Source organism: Carcharodon carcharias, chromosome 8 (genome assembly GCF_017639515.1).
Source record: "Carcharodon carcharias isolate sCarCar2 chromosome 8, sCarCar2.pri, whole genome shotgun sequence".
NCBI classification, from domain to species: domain Eukaryota; kingdom Metazoa; phylum Chordata; class Chondrichthyes; order Lamniformes; family Lamnidae; genus Carcharodon; species Carcharodon carcharias.
In genome coordinates, this window is record NC_054474.1 from 18,262,289 (window position 1) to 18,280,841 (window position 18,553).

An 18,553-nucleotide genomic window follows, 5' to 3' on the forward strand; every position below is an offset into this window, starting at 1 on the left:
GAGTGCAGAAAAGGTTCATGAGAATGGTTCCATGGATGGAAGATTTCAGTTACATAGAAAGATTGGAGAATTTGGGATTGTGCTCCTCGGAAAAGAGAAGGTTGACAGGAGATTTCATAGACATATTCATGAGGAGTCTGGACAGAGTAGATAGGGGAAAATTGTTCCCATTGGTGGAAGGGTCGAGAAGTAGAGGGCACAGGATTAAGGTAATTGTCAAAAGAAGCAATGGCAACAAGAGGAAAAACTTTTTAATGTAGCAAGTGTTTAGGATCTGGAATGCACTGCCTGAGAGTGTGGAGGAGGCAGGGTCAACTGAGGCTTTCAAAAGGGAACTGGATTATCCACAAAGGAAAAATTTGCTAGGCTATGGGGAAAAAGGCAGGAGAGTGATACTAAGTGAATTGTTCCTTCAGAAGGCCAGCACAGACTTGATGGGCCCAATGGCCTCCTTCTGTGTTTTAGCCATTCTATAGTTTTCTTAGCCACCTAATCAAATTGCCCTGCTGCCTTCAGAGATCTGCATATATGCTCACCAACAATAAGACAAAAGGCAAAATACTGTGGATGCTGGAACAGTCTGCTGAAGGAGAGTCAAAATGTTAACTCTGTCTTCCTCTCCACAGGTACTATCAGACCTGGTGAGTTTTTCCAGCATTTTTTTGTTTTTGTCCCCTCCAAACGATACCATTTAGATGATATTGCTGCTCCATGTTGTTTCTCCCAAAGGGCATCACTTCACTTACCCACATTAAACTAAATTGGCAAGTGTCCTCCCACATCCTGCTATTGTTAAACTCAGCATTTAACAGATTACCGAATTTCACATCATCACGAGCTTCCAAATTGAATTCCTCATACAAGTCTTGATCAGTTATATATACCAGGAAAAGCAATGGTCCTATTACTAATCCCTGGAGGACCCCCTATATACTTTCCTCCAGTTAAAGAAATATCCATTCAGCACCACTGACTGCTTCCTATCCCTTAGCCAATTACATAACAATCCTTTAACCCTTCATACCACCCTTCAATATCAAATACTTCTATTTTCCAAATAAGTCTGTTATAAGGTACTTTATCAAATGCCATTTGGAAGTCCATATATACATCAGCTGCACTACCTTCATCAATGCTCTCCACTCAATCAGGTTAATAGATGAGATTTGCCTTTAACAAATCTGTGCTGGCTGTCTCTTATTAACCCATGCTTCTCCAAGTGAGAATTAATTTGCTTTTGACAACGGTCACTTGTAATTTTCTCACCACTGATGTAGATTGATTGGTCTGTAGTTACCACATTCATTTAACCCATCATCCCCGCTTCACAGTTTTCTGAACATGGGTTCAATTCACTCCAGTAGGAGAACAACTTTAGCATAGAAAAGTGAAAATCAATTAAGTTCGTCTTTAGCAGATCCATAGTCACATGGAGGTGGAGCTGAACCGAGCTTGGGCAACTGAATTTCATGGTTATAAACATGTTCCCACCCACACAACAATGACCCTACACAGAGCCGAAGGCACAAATATTTTATTCAACAGTTAGAGATCCATATTGTGATTGTTACTTACGTCCACCCGGAAATCTTCCAGACGTTTAAATTTGCTGAGGTATTCCTGAAGTTTTGGCTCAATGTCCAGATTCTTAGCTTTTGAATACTTTAGATAGGCCCAGAATTTTTCTAATCCATACAGCTGCCCTAATATATCAAACACAAAACACACAAAATATAGGATGTACAATAGTTCCAGCACATAAATTTATGCTGTACATGTCTAGTAAAGTGCTTAATCTACTCAATGTGCTAAACTTAATGTATAAGTTGTGTTTAATTTGCCAAATCTAACCACTGGGGTTCTAAAACTAATCAGCAACATAAGTACGTAAGGGAAAGAGGCAGCCCACTCAGCCTCAAGCCTGCTCCACTAGTACATTAGATTTGGTTGATCTGTATCTCAATTACCCAACTTAGCTCTATATCCTTTGATACCTTTACCCAACAAAAATCTGTTATCTGTCTTAAAAGCACCAATTGACCCTGAGGATCAGCAGCCTTTTGGAGAGTCAGCTGACAAATTTTACTACCCTTTGTATCTTTCTGCTATATTTTATATATATATATATATATATATATAAAATCAATAACATACTAAAACTAACCACAAGCATGTTAAACCTCAACATCAATATGCTAATACTAAGCACTGAGACAAATCTAACCATTAATGTGCTAAACCTAAACATATAAAACCAACCACTAATGAACTAAATCTAGCTACTAATAAAGGATATATTCACTGCTAACACACAAATCTAATAATTAGCAAATACTCTAAACTTAATCATGAATGTACTGAAGACAATCACATGATAACTCAGCAATCAAGCAAAACTGACAAATTCTTTTGGGGGAAGAGAATTGCCACAGTCTTATTTTAAAGCATTCTCCCTCCAGTGAGGGTCCGGATTCAGGTGGCTGAGCAATCTCATCATACATAGCCTGAAAAGTACAACAATAAGCCACAGTGTGAGTCTATTAAGCAGCAGATATTCACTACCAATAATGGCAGATTTTTGGTCATTAGGGTTTCATAGCTGAGCCAAATCCTGGCCTCATCTAACGTCCAAAAGCATTGTTCAGCAGGAAGCACCGGAAAACGATCAGCCATTTCCCCTGCTTCACTCAGGGTGATAAGCAATCCCGAAGAGTGCTGGTTCATGAGTGAGGATCCTTTATTCAACATATCATGTTTTAGCATATATTATCCCTTTAGGTGCTGAAAGCTTTGTTTTTAAACATCTAATTTTCTCCAAGGCTGCCTCACTTGTTAATTGTTGGCACAAAACAGACCCTACTTCTGGGCTTCTGAGTTCATGGGGATTTCGGCAACAATGAAAAACCCAAAAGTACAAGATATCTCAAAATTGATAACCACCCACTACATCATTCCCCATTTCCAGGATAAAGGAAAGCTGATTTAAAACACTAGAATAGTTCTGATGCAAGAAAGAAACTCTACCTGCTTCATAATCCACAATGGTTTCTTCCTGGAAATCCTTGAAGATCTCCGGTCTAAATTTCCTTTCAAGGCCATAGCTATAATATCTGAAAAGGCACTCCAGTCCATATCTATGGAAAAGTGACAAACATGGTGATAACAGATTGGAAGAACCAGAGATAAACATTCCAATATTGTCCCACGTTGTTTTGGGACAGGAAATAGCGAGCACCACAGATGCAATGGCAAAGGCTTCCAATAGCATACCAATAACAAAATTAATTTAATAATCTTAGACTTCTCGTAATAATAGGTTGCTAAGCTTAAACCCACTGATAAATAGTCATTTCCAGCTTGGTATAATCTTAATCATAAATGTTTAAAGCTAGAAGGTGGCTGTTTGGCCCATCATGTCTGTGGGCTCTTGGTAAGAACCCATAACTAATCCCACTGCTCCACTGTCTCCTTGGCCCCATACCTTCCCATGTTTCAAGTATTTATGCAAATTAGCCTTAAAAGATTCAATGATTTCTGACTCAACTATTTCCCACGGAAAAGCATTCCCCATATGAAACAAAAGAAAAGGAGGCCGCATGTGCACGCACTCGGGCCAAAGGATAATATTTCATGTCTCATGAGCCAGCCTATGCCCAGTGTGTTGCGTGGGACAAAGATCGCATCTAACTGCTCGCTCAGCTTCTGTGCCGAAAGCTCTCCTTCTAGTCTCATGCCCATTTATCATCCACCAACTCCTGGTGTCCTTATAAACTGCTTTGGAACTTATTTTTTAAACCTGAATGACACTGCAGAAATGAAGATTTACCGCACTTGTTAATTCAAATGCTATTTTGAATGAAAACTAAATTCATGTGTGAACTGCAGATTGTCTTTTTGTAGCAAAGTGATTGTTACTCCATTTTCAAATCAAGAAAATATCCCTTTAGAAAGCATTGCATGATATGCAGGGAATAATTGCAAAATTTGAAACGACATAGATCTCGGTAAACAATGAGGAGGTTAGCAATAAACTTTAGGAGGACATAGGTGAAATGGACACACGTGGTAGATAAAATTTAACACAGAAAAGTGTAAAGTGATAGATTTAAATTCTACAATTTTAAGGGGAGTGTAGGAACATAGAAAACAGGGAGATGGTGACACTGTCAAACCAGAGGCCCTGGCTAATGCTCTGGGGACATGGATTCAAATCTTACCATGGCAGATGGTGGAATTTAAAATTCAATTAATGAAAAAAAATCTGAAATTGAAAGCTACTCTCAGTAGTGGTGACCATGAAACTATCATAGATTGTCATTAAAAACCCATCTAGTTCAACTAATGTTCTTTAGATAGGTGGAGGGACAGGTGGTACTGAGGAGGCGGGGAAGCTGCAAAAGGATTTGGACAGGTTAGGAGAATGGGAAAAGAAGTGGCAGATGGAATACAACGTGGGGAAGTGTGAGGTCATGCACTTTGGAAGGAAGAATAGAGGCATAGACTATCTTCTAAATGGGGAGAGAATTCAGACGTCTGGAGTGCAAAGGGACTTGGGAGTCCTAGTCCAGGATTCTCTTAAGATTAACTTGTAGGTTGAGTCAGTAGTTAGGAAGGCAAATGCAATGTTGGCATTTATTTTGAGAGGACTAGAATATAAAAGCAGGGATGTGCTGCTGAGGCTTTTTAAGGCTCTGGCCAGACCACATTTAGAATATAGTGAGCAATTTTGGGCCCTGGAGAGGGTCCAGAGGAAGTTCACGAGAACGATCCCAGGAATGAAAGGCTTAACATATGAGGAACCTTTGAGGACTCTGGGTCTATACTCGATGGAGTTTAGAAGGATGAGGGGGGATCTGATTGAAACTTACAGAATACTGAAAGGCCTGGATAGAGTGGACGTAGGGAAGATGTTTCCATTAGTAAGAGAAACTAGGACCCAAGGGCACAGCCTCAGAGTAAAAGGAAGACCTTTAAGAACAGAGATGAGGAGAAACTTCTTTAGCCAGAGAGTGGTGAATCTATGGAATTCATTGCCACAGAAGGCTGTAGAGGCCAGGTCATTGAGCGTATTTAAGACCGAGATAGATAGGTTCTTGATTGGTATGGGGATCAAAGGCTACGGGGAGAAGGCGGGAGAATGGGGTTGAGAAACTTATCAGCCTTGATTGAATGGCGGAGCAGACTCGATGGGCAGAATGGCCTAATTTCTGCTCCTACGTCTTATGGTCTTTAGGGAGGGAAATCTGCCATCCTTATCTGGTCTGGCTTACAAGTCTCTCCAGACCCACAGCAATGTGGCTGACCTGTAATTGTTCTCAAGGGTAATTAGGAATGGGCAATAAATGTTGGCTTTGCCAGCGGTGCCTATGTCCAATGAACGAATTAGAAAAAGAGAAACCTGCGGTTATGTACATAAACCTGTCAAGGTGGCAGGGCAAGTTGGGAAGGCTGTTAAAAAAGCATATGGAATCCTGGATTTTATTAATAAGAATGCTACAAAAACAAGGAAGTTATGCTTAACCTTTATAAAATATTGGTTAGGTCTCAGCTGGAGTAACTGCATTCAATTCTAGTCATCACACTTTACGAAGGACATCAATGCTTCGGATGCAGAGGAGAGCTGGAGAAGGGATGAGGGAATTCAGTTGTACAGAGAGACGAGGGAAGCTAGAACTGTTCTTTTTCAAGCAGAACAAGTAAGGAGATGTAGTAGAGATATTCAAAATTAAGCCGTTTTGATTGATTTGCTCTATCTATTGTTTCCAGTGGCAGGAGGCTCAGTGCTCAGGACACAGAATTAAGAGAATTGGCACAAAATCAGAGGGGATGAAAATGATTTCTTTTACACAGCGATTTATTGCTATCTGGAATGTACTGCCTGAAAGGGTGGTAAAAAGTAAAATTTTTCAGGGCAATAGGAAGAACAGGTGAGGACTAATTGAGTAGCTGTTTCAAAGAGCCAGCACAAGGATAGATGATGGACCATCTGCATCGTTCTATATAATGCACTGTCCCTCTAACACCTCCATTTTAAAATGATCATCTTTGCATAAAATCCCTGCCAGGCTCCTTAAAATATTTTATATGTTTTAGCGAGATCACCTTCAATTCTTCCAGCTTCTAGGGAAAATAGACACAACCTCAATCTCTCCTCATTGGACAATTCCCTTTTCCTACAAGTCAGTCTAGTGAACCTCCACTGCACTGCTAACACAGGTAAATCCTTCTTAGGAAAGGAAACCAAAAACTGTACACAGTACTACATATATAGTTTCACCATGGCTGTATAATTGCAGCAAGACTTTATTATTCTTATACTCCTTTGTAGTAAATGCGAACAGACCATTTGTTTCCTTAATTGCTTGCAATATCTACATGTTAACCTGTGATTAGTGTATAAGGACATCCAGGTCCCTCTAAATACCAACATATTGCAGTCTTTCACCATTTAAAAGATATCTTGTTTTTCTATTTTTTATTACAAAGTGGGTAAACTTCACAGTTCCCCATCTTACATTCCATTTGTCATGTTCTTGCCCACTCACATAACATTCTCTATATCCCTTTGCAGCCTCTTTGTGGTCTCCTTACAGTTTACTTTCCCATCTAATTTTGCATAGTCAGCAAACTTGGATATATTACACTCGGTCTCTTCATCTAAGTAATTGATATAGATTGTAAATAGCTTCCCAATCTACCTTAGCCAACTTTAGAGAGATTGTGGAAAACTGCCCTCTAAATCTTTTAGCTAGGTGAGTAACTTGTTGCATTGAGACTGAATAAATAAGATAAAAGCTAGATTGAGTCCAAGGAAGTGATCCTGTCGTTGAGGTAAATCACAGATGCATAGTTACCTATATCCTTCTTCCCCATCCTCAACAGATAACTGTCTGAACTCTTCATACATCTTCTTGTTGAAATGATCTCTTAGGAAGAATGACCAGAATCGGAAGAGCGTGTTCATTTCCTGAGACTGTCCTATTCCCAACCTCTTACGCTCTGTAAGTGGGAAAACAATGAATCAATAGGCAGTTGGTGCAGCAAACAGTGTAATCACACAATATCAGATATCTGGAAATTAACCACGTTTAGGACACATGTCACATAACAGCCTAAACCATGGGAAGCTAATAGGATTGCACATCACACCACAAACTTGGCAAATGTCTTGAGTTCACTGCCACCACAAATTGTACGTTGAATTTAAAATGTGCAGCTTTTGTATTGGGTTGCTCACGTTATTTGAGATTGAAATGATTGCCACAAAGGTGATATTACAGATCCTAGATAATCCAGTGAACTGTTACTTCCTGCATAGCAACATCTGCATGACCAACTCTTTTCAAGAAACATAACTGAGAGATGAGTACTCGGATGATGATCTAGAGAGAGAGCAAGCGCACGAGAGAGAGAGAGAGCGCGAGAGAGAGAGAACAAGACAAAGCCATCAAGGGAATTGAAAAAAATGCTGTGAATTTTAAAATCAAAACATTGCTTGACCAGGAACAAATGTAGGGTGAACAGGACTTGGTGAGGGTTTTGCATGACTTCAACAAGGTTTTGGATGACCTCAAGTAGAATGTGGGAGACCAACCAGAGAGCATTAGCATAGCCAAACCTAGAGGTTACACAAAGGCAAGGTTTCGGCAGCAGATGAACTGAGGCAAGGGCCAGTTACGGAGGTGGAAATAGGCGGTCTTAGTGACAGTGTGATAATGTGGTCAGAAGTTCATCGCAAGGTTAAATATGACACCAAGGTTGCGAACAGTCTGGTTTGCTCTCAGACCGTTGTCAGTGAGAGAGAGGGAGAAGGTAGCTAGGGAATACAGTTTGGTACAGGGACCGAAAACAACAGCTTCAGGCCGCATAAGGTTCAACTGTAGGAAATTGTTGAGCCTGTTGAAGCAGGGCTTGATGTCAGATCTCCTATCACCTACCATTCAGGCATCTCCTGCGGAACTTGTGATAAACATGCTGTGTGAATCCGTTCTCCTTCAGCAGTTCATGTGAGGGATGTTGGAACTTGGGAAGGGACTGTGGGGTACAACCGTAGCTTCCAGCGATCGGGATTCCCTCTGATGGGCTGGCATTGGAGCTGCCACAAAACACAAAATTTATTGTTGAACATCCTAGTAAAATGGCAACACAGTCATTTACTCGAAACAAGTCTTTACTTCTACAATTGTACATCAATGCTCAAAATTATCCACTTCCACACATTAGCATGAAGCTCAACCTCCACTGACCCTTTCCCTTCACAGCTGCATCAGCTCTTTATGCCCTTAAAGCGATATGGTTGTTACTCCTCCACCTTTCTACTCTCCTGACACTGCCCCAGGCTTGACTCCTCCTTAGATAAGCCTGTAGATTCCCTCTGTGGCCCTCCTCACATTCTCTGAAAGGTCGGTTGAAGCACTTGTTGCTGCTGCCTTAGAAGCGGCAACTCCAACTGCTTCATCCTACTCTCTCACCAAACTGGTGCACTGGTTTGGGACTGATCTTACAATCTCTTCCCTGCCCAACTCATGCTTCTCAGTGCTGACCCTGCAAACACTGCCAGTGGGGAACAGCTATCAACACCCTCTGCACATCTCACTCCAGAATTTAAAGTCACATGAGAACAAAGCCCTTGCAATCCATGAGTTTATTGTGGAAGAGCGTATTGATATCATGTCTTGATGGAAACCTAGCTGTGGGGTGATAACACCTCCCCGCAAACTGAAGTCACCACTTCCCTTGGTTAGATCATCGTAATGGGAGCATGGCTCTAATCAACAAATCACACCTTACTCCTCTGGCACTTTATCCTCCTTTGAGCATCTCTCCCGCCTTATTCCACCCCTCTCAAATATTATTTAAAATCTTGGTTCTCTACCATCTAAAGTTCAGTGCCAACATTCTCATTCAGATATCTTCTCTGGTTTCCTCTCCCAGTCTCTGCACCAAATGATTCTCATCCTCACTGAGTTCAACCTCCACACCCAATTCATCATGCTCACCATCCTCTGAGTTCACTATCCTCCTATCCTCCCTGCATCTAAACTCCTCAACCCATATTCATGACCACCATCTTGACCTCACTGAAACATATAAAATTCTTAAGGACCTTGACAGGGTAAATGCTAAGAATATGCTCTGGATTCTCCAGCCGAGAAAACAAGGGGTCACAGCCTGAGAATAAGAGGGTCAGCGATTTAGGACAGAAACTAGGAGAAAATTTTTCATTTTAAGGGCTGTGAACCTTTGAAATACTCAACCCAGGAGAGGTGTGATGGTCAGTCATCAAATATATTCAAGGTAGAGGTTGATAGATTTTTGGTACTAATGGAATTAAGGGATATGGGGACAACGCTGAACAGCTGAAAGTTCAGCCTTGATCTTGTTTATTCGGTGGACCAGGCTTAAAAGGCCAAATGGTCCACTCAAGCTCCTATTTCTTATGCCCTTGCCATCTCACCTTGACACTCCCATAGCATCCAGTCACAGTTCCACCAATATCATTTTCCCTCACCAAATTCTACTCCCTTCAGTATCCATCCCTGGGAAAAAAACACTCTCCTCTAATTCACTTAGAACTGCACTACCAAAGTCACAATTCTTCAGCCATTGGTCCTCTGTTCACCTTGGCATTTCTGCAGCTACCGATCTGCACAATCACAACCTCACCCTGAACTTTGATGCCAAAGTCCCCAGTAAAACCATTACTTTCTCTCAGCCTGGCCATCCTCCCTGGAACAGCCCTTATGTCTTCGCTCCCTTAAGTCCAAGGGAATCAGACTTGAATGGATATGGCAGAAAGTAGGTTTAGCCTTCCACTGTCAGCTGACTTTTTTTTATGCTTTCATGGGACCGTGAACATCGTTGGCTAGGCTAGCATTTGTTGCTCCTCCCTAACTGCCTTTGAGAAGGTGTTGGTGAGCCGCTGCCTTGAACCTCTGCACCCACAGTGCTTTTAGGAAGACAGTTCCCAGGATTTTGACCTACCAACAGTAAAAGGGCAATTAAAGTAGCATCAGGTCCTGCATTCATCTGACAAAACCACTCTCTATTCCAGGATGATCTGGAAATTAACAGCCAGTTTCTTTTCCATACGGCAAGCAATCTTATTAAATACTGCTCCCCTCTTTCCTCCATCTCTCCTCCAAAATTAGTCCCAGGACCTCATGAACTCTTTGTCACTAACATTGAGACCATCAAATTGCTGCACTTCAACTTCCCTCACTTCACCCACCCTAGTCTTGGACTTGTATCTTTCTCAGTTTCACTCATATTTCACCACTAGCTCCCTGCCAAACTCATGTTGTAAATGAGATCACCTCCAGCTCAGTCAACCCTATTCCTATGCTTTGGCATGTCTCTTTTTTCAGCAATAAAGTTCTGTATTACCAAATGACTAGTTAAAAACAAATTGTTATCTCAGTTCAAACTATGTTTAAACATTAAAAACAGAACATACATTTAGCCTGTTCCACCCTGCACATTCTTAATAAAGTGAGCAATTCCACTGGAACATATTACTCCAAGATACCGCCCGACACTGACCTTAGACCCCCTCCTCACTGTAACATTACCCTGAAATTCCTTCCACTTCACTCCCAATTAAAATGAAAATTGTTTGGGTGAGGATTTTTCTCTCATTCTGTGCAGCATCTAACCTGAAGGAAGATGTCCTTGGCCGGTGCTCTCTTGAATCCATCACCCAGCCCACGTGGCTCTCAAGTGGGGGGTTTGAGCTGTGCCTTGTTTTCCGCTTCCGAGGAGTCTGTAACAAATGAAAATAACTCCAAAACTGGTCTCTAATGTTGATAAAACCTATCCTACACTTTACAGACTAAAGGTACTGTCAGATCCTTTTATGCTCAAGATTTTGTTGCTGCCTGGACGTTCGATCAAATTTTAAAATTGTCAATGAATGCAAGGGTGCAAGAGGTAAGGTGACATGCAATCGGACTTCTAAAACACACACAGAGGATCTCTTGTGAAGCCATTCTTTTTGCGCTATCATTGGTGGCCATGCCTTCAGCAATCTAAGGTTCATGTTCTGGAATTTCCTCTCAAAACTCCTGTCTTGCTTAAAGACCCTCCTGAAGACTTACTGCCTTGACCCAATGTTTTGTAACTCCTCCATATTATCTTGTTTTTAGGCTTGCCAGCATTAGTGCCAGTCAAGGCTCAGTACCTAGCACACTTTCACCTGATCTGAAGTTTGTGGGTTCACATTTCACCCCAGAGACTTAAGTCTAAAATCTCAGCTGACATTTAACTTCAGTACAGAGGGAACGCGGCCCTGCCCCAGAGCGCTGCCCTGCCAGAGTGGCAGCACCAAGTGAGTGCAGCCTAGTTGAAGCGGCAGCACCGACGGAACGCAGCCCTGTCGGAGCGACAGGACTGACGGAACGCGGCCTTGTTGAAGCAGCAACGCTGAGGGAACGTGGACCTGTTGGGAGGGGCAGGACTGACGGAACGCAGCCTTGTCGGAGCAGCAGGACTGAGTGAATGTGGCGATGTTGGAGGGGCAGGACTGACGGAACGCAGCCTTGTTGGAGCAGCAGGACTGAGTGAATGTGGCCTTGTCGGAGGGGTAAGACTCAGGAAGCGCTGCCCTGTCGGAGTGACAGTACTGAGGAAGGTGTGCCCCGTTGCAAGCGTCTTATTTCAGATGAGACATTCAAGGTCCCATCTGCCCTCTTAGGTGGGCAGAAAAGGTAAAAACCAAATACTGCACATGCTGGAAATCTGAAATAAAAGCCAACTGAAAATACTCAGCAACTCAGGCAACATCTGTGAACAGAAAAACAAGAGTTAATGTTTCGAGTCAAATATGACTCTTCAGAACTTCATATTTGACTTGAAACGTTAACTCTTTCTCTATCAACAGATGCTGCCAGACCCGCTGAGTATTTCCAGCACTTTGTTTTTACTGGGCTTAAAGATGCCATGAGACTATTTGAAGGAGAATAAGAGAGCTGTCCTGGGTGTGCCGATAAATAGTTATCCTTCAGCCAGTATAATTTAGAAAAAACATTTGGTTATCATCACTTTGCTGTTTCTGGGATCTCACTTTGCACAAATTAGCTGCAAAATTTCCTACACTGTCAAAATGACCACACTTCAGAAATACTTAATTGACTGTTAAGTGCTTGGAGACGTCCTGAGGTGGCAAATGTGCTTTAGAAATGCAATTCCCTTCTCTCTTCAATCAAGCATCTGTGATGCTCTGTTGGGATGTTTACTGTGTAAATGCACGGTGTTATTGTTAGCTGAGAATCTCACCTAACATGCTGGAGGATTGTCACTGAACTGTCACCAAGGCCAGTATGCCCTTTACAAGGCCGGGGTGTCTGCAAGGACTGCAGAAGAAGTTGTGTTTAAATATTCAAAATTATTACAACAAAGCAACAAATTTCCTTAGCCATTGGCTTTTCTAAGCTTGTTTCATTAAGTTCTTAACATCCAACCCCTTGCCGGTGTCTTACCTTTGCATCCAATGGCCTCCCTTCTTTCACAACAGGGTAAAATCTGGGCGTTTGACTTGGATCCTTTAACCTTGGTGTGCGCGGGGTACGAGGGGTCCGTGCACCCCGGTAGTTCGGTGATTCTGGCACAGTTGTTGGCAAAGATCGTGCCATGCAAGACACCGGTGGTTCAGCTGCACCAAAAAGCTTATTGGCCAATGCATCTGTTGGTACTGAAAACAGATACACAATTCAGGTTATTGTATACACCTGGCACACAGACTAATGCTTTATGTTAACAATGTACAGGTTACAGAATATAATAATGAAATATCCTTCTCTGTACCCTTCAACAGTTGAATAATAGTTCTGAAACAAGGAGACCCAGATGTTTTTTGCCAGCCATCTAATACTTTTGAGGGATTTTGATAGAGTCAATAAGGGGAAGCTGCTCCCTGCCCCTCTCCTCTGGCATTCCTCTCTCTGCCTTACAACAAACCTAACAGACCAATAGAGACAGAAGGGCAGAAAGCTGGACTCTGGGAACTAATATTGACAAGCTGCTTGACAGGCTACAAGAGCAAATGGACTGTAGGGCTGGTAGGCCTGTCAGGTTCCATTCCCTATAAAACAGTGAAACACAGAATGATACAGCCCATTGTTGGAAGAAGTATCCATTTAGTCCCAATCTCCTGCTCTTCCCCCATATCCATTTGGGTTTTATTCATTTTAGTGCTCTTCAAGGTGCCAGCCTATTTGTTGTTGACCCTACAGTAAATGTCCTGTGCAATGTGAGGTTTGGAAGGGGGGCATAAATGGACAAGATTTCCTTACCTTGTTGGGGCCTTGGTGGTCCAGGTGGAACTTCTTGGTTTGGATCAACAGGTGGTTCAGGGGTCAGAGTGTCAAACTCCTCTCTGCTGATCATATTCAGCTTTTTGAAATTTTCCACTTCTTGCTGCAATGTAAAGAGACAGAGTGAGAGACGGACCAGAACGTGTGTTTGTGAGGGAGGGGGAGGGGGAGAAAGAGAGCGAGGGTGAGAGAGAGTGTGTGTGAGAGAGAGTGAGTGAATGTGTGTGAATGAGTGAGTGAGTGCGAGAGAGTGTGAGAGAAAGTGCGTGCAAGAGAGCGAGTGAGTGAGTGAGTACAAGAGAGAGAGAGAGAGAGTGAGTGAGTGCAAGAGAGAGAGATGGGTCAAGAAAGATAGAGCTAGACAGAGCACGAGACAGTGGGGGCCAAGAGAGAAAGCAAGATAAAAAGGGCGAGGCGGGGGCCGAGTGAGTGGACGGGACAAGGCAGAGAGGCCAAAACAGCGGGATGGGCAGAGAGGCCGAGCAGGTCGGGTGTACGAACAAGACCAAGCAAATGAGATGGGAAGAGGGCACAAGGGGAATGTCAATGGCAGAGACAGAGATAGGGAAAGAGACAGAAAGAGTGGGAAAAGTAAGGAACGGTGTGCAAGACAAGAGAGACCTGAGGGTCTGTGTACACAAATCTTTGAAGGTTTCAAGACTGGGCTGCTAAATTCTTGTGGAACTCTTGGCTTTATAATTAGAAGTGTTGAGTATAAAAGCAAGGATGTTATCCTAAAATCTTCATAAAATACTGGCTTGGCCTCAGCTGCAGCAGTGTGTCCAATTCTGGGCCTCGCACTTCAGGAAGGATGTCAGGGCCTCGCAGAGGAGATTAACTGGAATGGTACCAGGGATGAGGGACTCAGTTATGTGAACAGACTGGAGAAGCTGGGATTGCTCTCCTTAGAGAAAGTTAAGGGGAGATTTAATAGAAATGTTCAAAATCATTAAGAGTTTTGATAGAAATAAAGACACACTGTTTCCACCATTGTGAGAGTCAGCTAGCAAAGGACAGATTTAAGGTAATTTTAAGAACCAGAGGCAGTGACACTAGGGGAAAAAATTCAATGATTTGGGATTTGGAATAGAAGGCCTTCGAAGCAGATTCATTAACAACTTTCAAAGGGAATAGGATAAATAGCTGAAGCGGAAAAGTTCTTAGGGTTATGGGGAAAAAAGCAGCTCTTCTCAGAGTAACCAAAGATACGATGGGCCGAATAGCCTCCGTCTATGCTGCATCATCCTATGGGTGAGGAAGGCGAAGGAGGAAAAGGAAGAGAGAAAGTCAAAGATATGTACACACAAAAACATACATTTTTAGTATCAAATTTGATCTAATTTCCCTATTCAGCCTAGGAACCCCAATCTTTGATACACATTTGATCCTCTTTTCTGGAATATACATAATTTCAACTCTTTCCAATTCATCTTTAAAGGTTTCCCATTGTTGACTTACAGTTCTGTTTTGCCAAAATATTTCTTCCATTTATGCTGAAGTCGATTTACCTTGTTATAATTTTGCTGAATGTTGCTATTGAAATACTCCAACAAGAGAGAATCTAACTATCACCCCATGATATTCAGTAACATTACCATCACTGAATCCTCACTAACAACATCCTGGGGGTTACCATGTACCAGAAGCTGAACTGGACTCACCATATAAATACTGTGGCTACAAGAGCAGGTCAGAGGCTAGGAATCCTGCAGCGAGTAAATCACCTCCTGACTCCCCAAAGCCTGTCCACCATCTACAAGGCACAAGTCAGGAGTGTGATGGAATACTCTCCACTTGCCTGGATGAGTGCAGCTCCCACAACACTCAAGAAGTATGACACCACTCAGGATAAAGCAGCTGGCTTGATTGGCACCACATCCACAAACACTCAATCCCTCCACCACCGACACTCAGTAGCAGCAGTGTGTACCATCTACAATATGCACTGCAGGAATTCACCAAGGCTCCTTTGACAGCACCTTCCAAACCCAAGACCACTACCATCTAGAAGAACAAGGGCAGCAGGTAACTGGGAACACCACCAACTGGAAGTTCCCCTCCAAGTCACTCACCATCCCAAGTTGGAAATATATCACCGTTCCTTCACTGTCGCTGGGTCAAAATCCTGGAACTCCCTTCCTAACAGCAGTGTGGGTGTACCTACACCACATAGATTGCAGCGGTTCAAGAAGACAGCTCATCACCACCTTGTCAAGGGCAATTAGGGATGGGGCAATAACTGCTGACCCAGCCAGCGAAGCCCACATCTCGTGAATGAACAAAAACAAAAAAGTGGCACTGCCGTAAAACCATTAGCTAGCCTGCTTTAAGATCACTGAAAATAAGCAAAGAGGAGGTATAAACTCTACTGAAGAAGCGCTGAATGATCTGGCTGTACTGATGTTCCAATGGCATCTGTCTGGTTTGACAAAAATACATTGATATACCCTCAGCACAGGGGTAACCAGTAAACAAACTATCTACATTATCCCACAGCAGCTTGTCCTGATAGGTGAGATATCCCTTTGTTTAAACAACTTTCCCACACCAACTTCAGCATGCTCCAGGCCTCAGCAATGGTCCGGTGTCTACCACAGAAGTGGAGAGTGAGTCTTTATGTCTCCCCAGTTCCTCCCCAACTCCAGAGGTGAACACTAGCCTTGCACTTTGCTCCACGCTGATAGCACCAGGCAAGGCTGAGGAGACAAGGCCCAGTCAATCTGCGGGAGCTCAACCTGCTCAATCGCACTGGCTGGGGAGTACAGGCTCCCAACTCCAATGCCCAGTTGCCTACTGTTCCACAACTAACCTTTTCACAGGAACCCAAATCCTGCTTTAAGCAGCTGTAAATTCATCAGTAATGACCATTTCAAACAGTACCAATGAACTCCCGTTTGTTTATAAGCTGGTGCTGGTTCAGTCAGCTTTCTGAGTTAATGTTACACGAATACAAAACAGAAAGATACAGAATGCTAAGGTAAGCAAACATGAGGCAATGATTACCAGTTGGGACTCAGACCCATCACAAACCATCCTGTGATTGCCACCTCTGGAACATTCATCTATTTCAGAAACAGTAGTTTTTAGCATAAATGTGTGTTAAAGCTGGGAAACTACTAGCTTTGACAAGACTAGAACGTGCTTTTTTAAGAAAATTATTCTCCCACAGGGTGTCATTGGCTAGGTCAGCATTTGTCACCCATCCCTAATTGCCCTCGAGAAGGTGGTGGTGAGTTGCAGTCCATGTGGTGTTGGTATATCCACAGTGCTGTTAGGGAGGGAGCTCCACGATTTTGACCCAGCGGCAGCGAAGGAATGGCGATATATTTCCAAGTCAGGATGATGAGGAGCTTGGAGAGGAACTTCCAGGTGATGGTGTTCCCATGCATTTGTTGTTCTTCTCCTAAGTGGCAGGGGTTGCAGGTTTGGAAGGTGCTGTTGAAGAAGCCTTGGTGAGTTGCTGCAGTGCATCTTGTAGATAGTGCACACTGCTGCCACTGTACATAGGTGGTGGACGGAGTGAATATTTAAGATGGTCAATGGGGTGCCAATCAAGCGGGCTGTTTTGTCACATACTCACTGCTAAAGGGCTCATGTAGGGTCTACCCATTAACCTTCTCCCCTTGGTCCAACACTAAGCTGCCACATGATTAGAAACAGAAGGTGCACTCAGGGAGTGCCTTCCTGTAACCAGTTTCATCCCATCTCCTCTCCCACTGCTATCCTTAATCTTTCACCATTGTTAATTGTATATTAAATGTAGGTTTAATTGTATTCAAGTGGTGGACATTAACCAGAGATTCTCTGTGCCCACTATCAGCAGGCTGAAAATGTTGTAGTTGGTTGGAGGTGCATGATGTGTAATATGTGTCTCTGCAAGTGAAAGCTTGTAAGTGTATAAAGGCTGGCTATCTGTAACAACCACGTGACTAAGAACTCAACCGCAATTGGTCCACCTAGGTTTGTAGGTATTTAACTGGTAGACCTGGGTTGGGGCTTTAAGGGGTTCAGGGAGCTGCAGCAATTCAACACGCTGGGGAATCGATAGACAGAATGGGATTCGCAGTGCAGGAGGCCATTCAGCCCATTGAGTCTACACTGGCTCTCTGAAAGTGCATTCCACCTACTCCCACTCCCTGCCTTATCCCCGTAACCTCACACATTCTTTCGTTTCAGGTAGCAATCCAATTCCCTTTTGAATAGCTCAATCGAACCTGCCTCTACCACCCTTTCAGGAAGTTTGTTCCAGGCTCCAACCACCCTCTGGGTGAGAATTTTTTCCTCATCATATTTACTCCTTTTGCCAATTATTTTGAAGCTGTGCCCTCCGGTTCTTGATGTTCTCGAGTGGGAACAGTTTTTCACGATTTACCCTATCCGTATGCCTCAGGACATTGAATACCTCTATCAAGTCTCCTCTCAGCCCTCTTTTCTCTAAGGAAAAAAGTCCCAACCTCTCCAATCTATCCTCATAGCTACAGTTCTTCATCCCGGGAATCATTCTTGTAAATCTCCTCTGTACTCTCTCCAATGCTTTCACATCCTTCCTCAAGTATGGCGCCCAGAACTGGATGCAGTACTCCAGATGAGGCCTAACTAGTGTCTTACCCAAACTCAACATGACCTCCTTATGCTTGCACTCAATTTAAAGAGTGGTATGATTGAAGCCCTGAAGAAGTTCTGTGATGATAAGTGCTTAAAATGGCACTGCACCTGTTAATCGCAATGGTTGAACTCCACAGAGACCTACCTTTATAGTTGAATATTCTGGCTCATAATCCTCTTTCCACAGATCCTGCTCGTAGTAGTAAAGGCCGTCATTAATGACCTTACCAAACTCAGATGTCAGTTTTGCCCTGGAGACATGATTCCCTGTCCTGTCTCCACCGGGATGTTTCCTCAAGTACGGGGGTGTCTGCGCCACAATCAGAATCTTGTTCACATCGCGATCGTCAATTTCACAGTCAGAATCTTCATCAGACCAATCAGTAAACGTGTTCTTGCGCCCAACCATCTGCTCCATCTCCTCATCGAACATGAAGTCCAGCTCCTCTTGTTCTTCTTGGTCCGGCTTCAGTGATGTTTGTGATTTGGGTTCCTCGGATTTCTGAAATATACAGAATTCCCATAATTTTACCAGTGCTGTGTTTCAATATTCTGCACCAAAAATATATTTCTATAATTTTTAAATTAAAAATCCACAAGAGTAATAATCAATTCTGCATCAGCAAAATTAAAAGTTA

The 18,553-nt window shown here is 43.0% G+C and overlaps 1 protein-coding gene across 3 annotated transcripts in view; it reads right to left on the reverse strand.

Annotated features, from left to right (window-relative positions):
• larp1 (La ribonucleoprotein 1, translational regulator) overlaps positions 1 to 18,553 on the reverse strand; it is a 124,933-nt gene that overhangs the window by 14,356 nt on the left and 92,024 nt on the right. For all 3 annotated transcript variants that reach the window (XR_005943759.1, XM_041193275.1, XM_041193274.1), the window contains 8 exons: positions 18,061 to 18,417; positions 13,290 to 13,413; positions 12,477 to 12,688; positions 10,656 to 10,762; positions 7,938 to 8,095; positions 6,855 to 6,999; positions 3,025 to 3,134; positions 1,576 to 1,703 (listed from right to left, as the gene is read on the reverse strand). Coding sequence is in view for 2 of the 3 variants with exons in the window: in XM_041193275.1 (XP_041049209.1) it covers positions 1,576 to 1,703; positions 3,025 to 3,134; positions 6,855 to 6,999; positions 7,938 to 8,095; positions 10,656 to 10,762; positions 12,477 to 12,688; positions 13,290 to 13,413; positions 18,061 to 18,417 (1,341 nt within the window). In the remaining variant the exon portion in view is untranslated. The remainder of the gene's footprint in view (positions 1 to 1,575; positions 1,704 to 3,024; positions 3,135 to 6,854; positions 7,000 to 7,937; positions 8,096 to 10,655; positions 10,763 to 12,476; positions 12,689 to 13,289; positions 13,414 to 18,060; positions 18,418 to 18,553) is intronic.